Raw genomic sequence first — 10,807 nt, 5'->3', positions numbered from 1 at the left:
CTAACACAGCTTTCACCCATGCAGGTACCAGCATGCTGTAGTTGAGAGCCATCTAAGTACTGGTCCCTACAGCAGCCTATACAATGTGTGTCAGGAAGGAGCCTCTCTTCTCTACTTAACTCCTTATCCATCAGCTACGGAGTCTGCAATAACTAACACACAAATCGCATTTGGGAGAAGAATGTGAAGAGCTAATTGAAGTTACAGTGCTTAACAGGAAGCATAAGATCATTTCATTAATTGTGTAAGACACTAGTGATGCATCTGTAAGAATAAAGCTGGAAACAGATTAAGTTCTATCAAGACAATTTTAGGTAACAGCTTACCAACTAAGCTCTCTGGAAGGACTCTCTTGAAGGAGAGTTTACAATAACAGATGCTGCCATACCACTTTGGTATTATTATGGGTTGGGGACTCGGTAACTAGCAGCTGAACCAGCTTCTACCCTTTCTTGCTAAATTTTCACATGTGCAAAGCAATGTGTGTAGCTGTTTAATCATTGTAGATTTCTCCAGCCAGAAACTGAGATACAGTCTAATAACCATAAACAAAGAAGCCTGCAGATTTATTTTTAATTTAAAAAAGCACACAGTGAGAGGGCTTATGAAACTCCACACAACATCCTGATTTCATCCATGTTAAGAACGCAGAGACATGCCACGTGCACATCTAAGATGTTCTAATGTTAGTCATTCTGTCTTGACATTTGGTCAAAAAAATAGGCTATTTACTAAACAAAAACCACATACAATCCACATATTTTATTCAACACAATTTTCTCCTTTAATTTTGTTTAAAAACATAGAAACCCCTTATCCTTCAGGTATCCCCTAGATTAGAGGTGAAAGTTTGAAAACTTGTCATCTGGTGTCACAAAATAAAACAGCTCTAAAAGAAGTGGAAGGTTTTCTTGTTTTGGTTTGGGGTTTGTTTTGGTTTTAGGGGGGTGTTTTTGTTTGTTTGCTTGTTTTGTTTGTTTGTTGTTTGGTTTTTGTCTGTTTTTTTTTTTAAACAAACTCAATTTAGCAATTCCCCAAAGGTCAGGAAAGAAGAATCAAAAAGATTTTTCCCTTTCTTAAAAACAAAAAAAGAACCAACTGTACACCTTCATGTTCAGCAACACCTCAACTAAATCTTGGGCAGTTACAATGACACAAGCACTTGATTTCTCACCTGCAGTATCAAAGAGGCCTAGGGTATAAGGCTCTCCTCCAATCATCACTGTTACAGCATAGTTATCAAAAACCTGGTAAAAAAAGAGAAACACATTTAAGAGGATGCGAACAAGCCATCTTTCAAACCATTGTCCTACTTACCTTGCCAGACCACCCCCGATTTGTACAAGAGTCATCTGCACAGGATAACAGAAGCCGTTAGGCTTACAATGCGATTACCATTAAGGCTGTTAACAGGACAATTCAATTTGGAATTGGGATGCAAGAGCTGTTTCCATGAGGTATCTAAAGCACAGGCACACTAGGTACACCACTGCATATAACAGGGTAAAAGCCACTGAGCAAAACACTTGCCAGAGCTCTTGCCTGTAATTGCAAAGAGGTTTCCCACATTGCCACAGAAATTTCAACCTTCACACTTGGTCTGACACAGTAAACACGTCCCCACAAAGAACTGATAAACTTCAGCCCTGCCCTTCAGGGCAACAGAGCTATGGGGCTGCTTCTCACAGGACCAGAGTCCTCTGAAGTTCATCCTTCTGAACACCTAGGCAATTCAATACAGAGTCCACCTTTTCAACAGGAATTTATCCTCCATCTTTGGAGGAAGCAATATAGTTGGTCAAAATCAGTCTGTGTCAAATTCACTCACAATCTAAATGGAGAATCTAGCTCCAGAAGACCAAGTTATATTGTCTCTGTACAGCATCTGGCACAATAGTCCTGTCCTCAAGGGCAGACCCGCTACACAGATCAAAAGCTAACACTACCAAAAATGCTTCCCCCAGTAACTTGTTTACAACACAACTGAGCATGAGGACCTACCCAAAGCCTTCTTCTTCAACACCCACATACTCAGCATTAAGGAGTGTACTGTCTGAGGTCAGTATCCTTAATTTCAATAACCATTTTATCTTCAGAACCACAATAGGCACTATTTCAGAAAGTACCTTTGGCAAAAAATCCTTCCCACTGCAAAAAAAAAAAACGAACAACTGTCCCTGCATACTGTGCTGCAAGGTTACTGAGAGACAGTTGAGAGCTCCAAATAAGGATAGGGAAGCTCTGCTTCAACACAAAACTGAAGTCTGAGCAGTTCCCACAGCTGAAGTAAACCGCAACATTAAAGAGGCTAGCGGTCATCTCAAAAGCTTTTCGTGAAGTGAGGAGGGAGGGACATGGAGAAATAAGCAGTCACATGCATCTATTAACAGGGCTTTAGTAAGAGCTTAGGTCCTTGAGAAAATCCCACTAAAAACTGAGGTAAGACCAGCAAGACAGCACTTCAAAACTGAACTTCCAAGAGTTCAGATCTGTCTCCTTTCCACCTGACTGTTCTGGGTAAAGCAATACCTGACACCACGCTAATTTTTTCAACTTGTCACAACTCACAGCATCTGAGAAAGCAGCTATGGCCACAGCATGCTGCATATCCCCAGGAACATCAGCTAGAAGTCCACCTCTCATACTATTTTGGATTAGCATTCAAGATTTTAAAGTACTGCAAGAGATGTCAGGATTTTGAAGTACTGCAAGAGATGTCAACACTCATCTCCATTACCTGCAGCCCAATCCTCTACACATTGCACTGAGTTTGCCCTACTGAACACCCCAGAAAGTGTCCAGCTACAAATAAGATCTTCAGGCTGGAGAAGGGTGGAAGGCATTTCACAGGGCATATCAATACGCAATGACTACAACTTCAAGACTCCAAAGGACAGGTCAGGATGAGAACTCATCTACTGGTAGAAATAGAACCAGAACAAGAAACTGGAATGCTCCACGTTGAAGGTCAGAGCGTTTGCTCTTTCAGATGGTCAGCAGCTTAATCCCCCAAAGACAACCCCTCATTTTTGCCTAGTGAACAGCAGTCAATAATACTACCTGTAGCTGCCCTTTAGGAGGATTACCATGTATCTTCCCTCACGTTTCTTTTGTTTATTGGTTGGGTTTTTTGTTTGTTTGTTTTAAGCTGTCTATCTGCAAAATGGGATTTTTTTTTTTTTTGTACAGCCACTATTGAAAAGGTCTGAGGTTCAGCCCTAAGGAGACCGGGGTTACAAGGCTAGCCTTCAGACAAATCTGGCAACTACAGTCTCATTGCATAATCCACAGACAATTTCATCCTTAATTGTGCCAAACAGGTTAAAAACCAGAGCAACAATTAGCCTAACAAGAAGTTTCAATTCCTGCCAATGCCAGACAGCCCATTACAGCTGGTGGCATGAGCTTTCCTGTTACAGGACTCACCACCACCCAAACACTGCCAGTGCCTTTCCACAGACATGCCCCTCGCTGCCCTTTTTGAGAACAGCAATGACATTAAAAACACGCAGGTGACAAGCCACGTGCAGTACCAGTACGAAACCCATCTCCCACCGGGAAATATCCTCAAAGAACAGAAAGAGCTGCAAAACACAGAGTCAAGTGAAAAAAACTAATCTATCAGTCTGAACTGGTGCCTCCTCCATCAATGTTTTGGCCACACTGCCACAGAGCACTGCTCCGATTGTGGTGCGCAAGTACAGCTACACAAGGCAACAGCACAGGCGGTTTACACCAGCCAGTCCAGTGCCTACACACGCAGAGCAGCTCAGTTTGAAGCCAGACTGTTACTGATCTGCTAAAGCACCCCTACCTTCTACTAACTGCTGTGTGCCTTGTAGCAGTGGACACGCTCAAGGAAGAAGGGTGCCACCTTCCTCTCAAGAGAGACTTCGCAGTAGCTGCTGCAGTTGGACTCCTGGTGTTTGTCAGCACGCTGGCCTTGAGCTACCACCAGTATTTACCACGTTCTCAAAATCTGAAATTTATCTCCAGGTTCTTTTCCTGCTTAAACACTTCCGTTAAGCAGTTTGAGTCCTGCCCACTTTACCCTAGGATCCTTATTCAGCCACAAACATTCTGGGGATATTAAGGCTTGTCGACTCTCAGACAGCTTGCTCTCATTTTGGGAACAATGCTACCTATTAGATTTCTTTGCTTGTTTATTACTAGAAGCATTGGCCAGAATATCAGAGGTTACTTACCAGTTTCCAGAGTTTGAAATACACCTCTAGGCCATACACAAAATTAGGGATAGGCCTGTGATATCCCCAAAACAGCGAGTTCCTCAAGCCATGAGGTTGAGAGGTAAATACTGTTCCGGAAACATGGGACAGTTTTAAAAGGCACTATGAATAAGCCTTAGCACACCTTGAACACACCTGACGAGCAAGTAACTTTGTTTCTTTGAGTAGTTTTTCCGTATGGCTTGTTAGCAGGGATTTATAGACAGTACTACCATCTGCAGATCAGCAGACAAACTCACAAGGTTTCAAAATACGCATTTTTAAGATTATAACATTTTTCAACATAATTAAGGGTCACTTCACTAAGGCTAAGTATAGAAACACTCACTGCCTGAACTCACTGACCACTTTTGTTTTGGCTTGACCATAAAGAATAGCTTAAACACAGCAAGCAGACTTCCACAGGTTCAGCACAGGATGTGGTTGTCCTAGGAGCATCACACCAGGATACTTGGCACCACTCAAAATCTTGAGAACGGCAAAATGCAGTTTTAAATGCAACTTCTTCTCTACCAGTCCATAATGAGAGGATCTCCATGAGAGAGGCTGAACTTGGGTCTCCATGCCTAACAATGGTCACTGCATCCAACCTGAATACTCTTGGGTTTGGGAGTCCTTTCATCTTTAGTTCCAGATCTACAACTAAACACAAACATTTTCGTTCTGTGGAAGTCTGTCCTACTCCTAACAAACCTCAAATGTTGAAGATCTTTGGATACTATACAAAGCCAATACCTCAAAAAGAGGCAATGAAGTTCACTGCAACTTCTTTTCCACAAAGAGAGGACATTTTTATAAAGAAGTAGCTATTCTGAAAGAGCCATCAGGCAGGAGCTACCCAGCATCTCAGAGGAGCTATCTGTTCTTTTAAGTTGCTTCATAATAACAGGCATTCAACCTCTTCACAATGCATTTCCAGATCCAAATTTGTTTGAGGTATCTGGATAAACTCTTCAATTTTTATGTGTAGAAGATGGCTTTTTAAGGTCCGTAACAGAGAAAACTAATAAAAAGAGCATCCAGATGTCAAAGTCTCTTGCAGCAACCTCACTAAAAAACTGAACCACCTCAGTGTCAGTACGCTGATCTTGCATATGCAATATTAAGAAAAGCACTTTTCTATTAGAAAAATAATGCACATGTGCCTTGCAGGCAGTCAGCAAACTGCTCCCAATTTGATCTTTAGATAAGCCAAGGGATTCAGTATCTCAGAAAACTGAGCCTATAAGACTCAAAAAGGTTACCCAGAAACAGTCAAGGACTACACACAAAGTTCGCAAGTGTTTAGAAGTACAAATGAATGAGACTGGGCAGTCTAGATCCAAACATGACTTCAGTAAAGCATGTGAGAAGGAACTAGCCACACTCCATAATTCACTGCACGACCTCTGGATCTTTCAGAGTTGCAAAGCAAAAACAACCATCAGAAAATGTTAACTGTAGTCAACTGACTATTCTAGCAACATGAAATACTACTTTCCCTAAAAATAAAGATGTGGCAAGAACTGAGAGAGCAAGCTGGAGAGCAGGTGTTACTGCTGCTTGCTCTCCACTTAGCAGTCCTAACAACTGCAAATAATCTTGGTCACAGAATCTAGCTGGTGGCCATCAAATAAACAGAACTGACCAGATACAGGAAAGGCATCGCAACACTACCAGGTAATGCGAGAGACTGGTAGCAACACTGTACCAAACACACCGATCATTACTTTTCCATGACGTATTAGTCAGTCTCCAACAGGAAAGCACGCTATAAGAACAAGTATCAAGGCGTGCATGCCACAAAGGTTGGTTAGGAAGGAAATTCATGCTGCCCTACCCCACCATGCCCAAAGAACAACTGGAGCCATTCTCTCACTTACCGTTGGTACATATTCCGATGGGAATTTATTTGTTGTGTAAGAAATTAAGAGACAGGTTTTACCAACAGCACCATCACCCACAACTACACACTTGATCGTCTGCATAGCTGAAGTCTACTAGAATATCAACTCAACGAGAACCTAGAAGAAAAAAAAGAGAGATACACATTATTTAGATGTTTCTCATTCTCACTAGATATAAGTACATATCATTGATGAGCTTTGACTGGAGCCCAAACCACTAACAGCATGTATGGGATCTGAAAACGAGACATTCCTAGATGAGTTGGTAGATCTGTTCTCTCCATCATACACATAAGATAGGAAGTTGCTCATTTTCATAAATGCAAATACCTCCTCCCTACAGCTGGACCCCTCCCACTGCATACCACTGCTAAACACCAGCTAAGACTCTGTTTGGCATGGTCGCTTTTCTACACTGGGAAGAAGGCCTAGGTAAATTCAGTCACTCTAATATACAGTGAGATTTTTGCCTAGTTACCTAGAGGTGGGCAAAAAACGTCTTCAGGCTTTCCCAGACTGTTTTTAATGCATAGAAGCATCCAGCCTTAAATGCACTGAAAGCTGAAAGTGTAAGCTTGGGTCTTGATAGCTGCCCAAGTAACATACATGCCTCCCAAGAGATCTTCGCTCTGGAGAACACTTCAGGAAAGAAAGCTCAGCAGCAAACACAGCAGTATGAGCTTTGAAACTAGTTTATGGGATAAAAATAAGCAGGTACAGACAGAAGTAAACATGATTAATTCCTCCTCCCCCTGCTTTGCTTTTTTTTTTTTTTAAAAGCCCAAGTACAGTTCTACAACCTTTTGGTTAAAGTTGCTACTTAACATGTACCTTTATCCCCGCTTTGAAGTGGCTAACAGAACTGAGCAGCTCAGCAGGGCATCCAAGGAACGGTATTACTCTCCAGACATTACAAAATCATGATGCACCCAGCTACTTCAGCACTGACCCAGCACAGACTTCAGCACATGAACTAAACCAGTATTTGCCATCAATACCTCCTCTAAACACTAGTTATCAACCTCCAGTGCCAGACACAGCTGCCCTTCATTAATATATTACTTTAATTAGAAAAGTACAACTCCTCTGGCCATTCGTTCCCATACAGGTGTGAAATCCTGACCTCAGCAAGCCTAGTGGCAAAGCTCCCACTGACTTTCAACATGTCCATATTATTGGAAGTCCTTTTATTTACAGCAGCAAAAGCTTGCAAACTGAGTTACCCCCTGCCAGGGTGTGGGGGGAGAGGACAAGAAGAGTCATCCATTGCAGCAAATTTACCCTCAGAATGGTGGCAATGCTTTATATACCACTAGCTTTTCTGCACATGCTGCAGGGATGCTCAAAGATTTAGACAGAGCCAGCTACCCTGATAATAAACATCCTCAGAAGTTCCTGAAAAACAGGACTTGTGGGGGAATACTAACCACCACCATTCCCACAAGCCACGGAGAGATCCACAAGCAGTCAATTTTATGAAATGGCAGCAAAGACTCTTTCTCAGAGCAGGACATCAGCCAGCATCTGGTACGTCACACACTCACAACACTATCTATACATCTTCTTTTAACATATACAGAGACGAAGGATTTGCGTAGGCATCAGGCATTATCATCAGTCCTCTACTTGGTGCTGTGTTTCAAGATCAAAATAATAGAATCTCTTGATTTATGCAGCAGACCTGAGTTTCACACAGGATGATGAGCAGTACGCACAGTGAAGCCGTATCAACAGGCCCTTCATTAATACTACCAAAAGCTCTGAAATTTGGCCCTGAAGCAAACACACATTTACTCAGAAGGGCAAAGCAATCGTTGCCATTTCAAAAGACATCTTCTGCATTCAGGTCAGCTCAACTGTTTATATCTAAGTAATATTAGTCAATATTGCCTCAGCTGCTAAGGTGCTCAAATAGTTCTGCCTTGCCACGCTGGTGGCACTGATCTGAGAAAAAGTCACATTTTAGAATTAAAAACGTCACCAGAATGAAAGCAGGCTCAGTCCCAAATTAAGAAAGGCTCCATGCTCAAAACAAAGGTGGAAAGGGATGAGTCACTTAAATAGATTTTAAAAAGAAAACACATCAAAACAGGTATCAGGCCTAGCTAACCAACTCAAGCACACTCCAACAAAAGCCAGCCTAAATCACCAGCGTGCCTCGCTAGCTTGCCAGCCTTATCCATGCAGTAAGGCACCACCATCTGCCTTTTTTGGGGGATTTACCCAAACACAGCCATTCAGCTGCATCGCTGCACAGGTAGCAGCCTTCCTTTCCGACTTAATAGATGAAGTACAAAACAACTGGGTTTCCCAGCCACTTCTTGTACACCTTTTTCAATTTCAACTGGAATTCATTACACTGCCCGCCCAGACTCAGGAAATCTCTGCTCCAGCTGTCCCTGCTCACCCCAAGTGCTATCGCAAGAGGACGAGCACATCCACCTCCAGCTTAACAGCACTGCGTGGCCATCCCTTTAGAGAAACCTAATCTCCCCTTCCACCCTGCCCTCCCCCTGGCAGACACCTCCTCCTCCTCCACTCTGTATTCCTCCCCTCCCTTCCTCCTCTACCTCCTCTTTTACCCTCTTGCCCCAATTATTTGTATTTCCTTGTTTACCCCTAATTTGCAGGTTACACATCTGCTTCAAGACAGCCTTTCCAGAATCCGGAAAGCACACTAGAGGAAAAATCCAGACTCTGAAGCACTTCCTATGCTCACTGCAGCATACCAATCCATGATTAACTATAAATCTTAAGATTCTGTATATGCACTCGTACAAGAAAAGCTCACACATGCCTTTGTTTTAAAAAAAAAAAAAGGATGTGTTTAATGTTACTCTTTAAAACTCACTACTCCAGAGAGCATCAAGCAAGCAACAAAATGAAACCCCAGGATCAGAAAGCACATCAGATCATGAGTGTACTGCAAACCTCCACTTCTTTCCTGTCCTCAGACACAGCCAAGTCCCCACACTGGCTCTGGGAGAGAAGCTGCTGTACTCTGGTAAGGGCTCAGGTCAAAGACTCCAGCTAAGACAAAGCACAAGCTGTACACACACGCCTTGCACGCAGACCGCATTATTCCTGCAACAGTCAATTCTGACTCTTGCAGTGAACGATCAACTTTATCTACATAATTACTCTTGGCCAGTAGAGAACACCAGCAGTTCAAATTAAGAGGGTTTCACATAAAAGCACTGCTTACTCTCATCCTGCACCTCAGATTGACTCCTAAAGTAAAGAGTTGGTATGGTCCACATCACCCATTCAAACGTGTGCTGCCCTACGCTGGGTGTGAGCGTGAGGCAAAGGCTCCCAACTCAAACCACACACCACTTTTCTTACCAGGTGACCCGATCCTTTAAGCTTTCTGGCAGCGGGAATGAAATAAGAGTGCAAATAACCTGAGGCCTCATTATGGAACATAAAGCAGAAACTGAACAGGGGACCTGGAAAAGACTGGGGGGGGGGCATATTGTTTGGTGGGTTTTTTTTTTTCTTTCTAAAGGAAGAAATTAAGAAAATTTACCACGAAAAACATTGAACTGGCCCACTAGAAGATCTCTATATACGAAGCAACTACCACTTCTCGCACACAGTTGTTTAATTGCCCCCCCTACCCCATTAGACACTTCAGGATTACATCTTTAAAGGACCAAAATGCATGCAAGCACATCTTTAGGTAAAGGGATCCCCTCACCCTCTTTTTTTTTTTAAATGGATATATAACTTTCTCTTTAAACACTGAAATAACATAGCCTAAGTTTTAAACAGATTTAGAGTCTTAAGCATAGGCCTCCAAAGTCTTACCAGTGGGAAAGTGGAGTTGTTGAATAAGTTATTTTACTTGGATTAGTAGGCTTTCTAGATTAGCTGGATGAGCTACTTTGTTTTCCACTTCTAAGAGTTCCACAGAACACAGCTGAAAACTCATTTTTAGGGAGCTTAGATGCACCATCCTGGGACCTACTCTTCCATAGGAAAAACTTGAAAGACACATACATCGTTGACTTGTGGTTTAAAAGTAATTTAGTCCAATATGAGATACGATTAGAGAATAACTCATCCTCAGAGTACAACGCCAAGGGAGGGAGAAACAAAGAAGTTACAAGGAGTTTGGTTTTGTTCCCCCTCCAAAGTAACCTAATAAAAGGAAGTCTACATATACAACGCCCAGCCGGACTAGAAAACACTGCAAGTAATTTTAAGGATCTGAGGGTATTGAAACAGACTGGAAAGCACTGAAGTCATCCCAGTTTGAGCTCAGCGAGTGAATTTTGAGCCATGTAATCATGAGCCATCTGGCCAAGCCCAGAGAGGAGAGCTGATAAAGACTGTGAATGTAACGCAAGTCAATGTGGCTTAGTTCTGTTCAACAAGATCTAAAGACATCTTAAAAAAAAAACAACACACAGTACTGAATTAATTTCTCAAACCTCTCTGTATTGGTATCAAAAACTTAAGTGCTTCAGTAAAGTACAAGTTAACTGATTGTACTTTGAATATTTGTTGGATTTTTACCTGTTCAGCACGTGATCACACCAGCGGGATTTCAGAACTCAACAGTATCCTGGAAAACTAGGATCTAGCATCCTGGAAACTGTGGATAACAAAGCCTTGTAAACTTTGTCACATCCATCAGATGGTCCTATTCCAGACTCAATAGGCCCATTT

The 10,807-nt window shown here is 42.3% G+C and overlaps 1 protein-coding gene across 2 annotated transcripts in view; it reads right to left on the bottom strand.

The window, feature by feature from the left end:
• The window catches only part of CDC42 (cell division cycle 42), a 15,404-nt gene extending 9,148 nt beyond the window's left edge, over positions 1-6,256 (bottom strand). For both annotated transcript variants that reach the window (XM_009577684.1, XM_009577685.1), the window contains exons 1-2: positions 6,110-6,256; positions 1,175-1,247 (exon numbers count right to left, since the gene is read on the bottom strand). In XM_009577684.1, coding sequence (XP_009575979.1) covers positions 1,175-1,247; positions 6,110-6,214 — 178 coding nt within the window. In that variant the 5' untranslated portion in view covers positions 6,215-6,256. The remainder of the gene's footprint in view (positions 1-1,174; positions 1,248-6,109) is intronic.
• Positions 6,257-10,807: the final 4,551 nt, after the last annotated feature.

Source organism: Fulmarus glacialis, unplaced genomic scaffold (genome assembly GCF_000690835.1).
Source record: "Fulmarus glacialis isolate BGI_N327 unplaced genomic scaffold, ASM69083v1 scaffold42275, whole genome shotgun sequence".
NCBI classification, from domain to species: Eukaryota; Metazoa; Chordata; class Aves; order Procellariiformes; family Procellariidae; genus Fulmarus; species Fulmarus glacialis.
The sequence above is the reverse complement of the archived record's forward strand: the minus strand, read 5'-3'. Positions and strand labels throughout refer to the sequence as shown.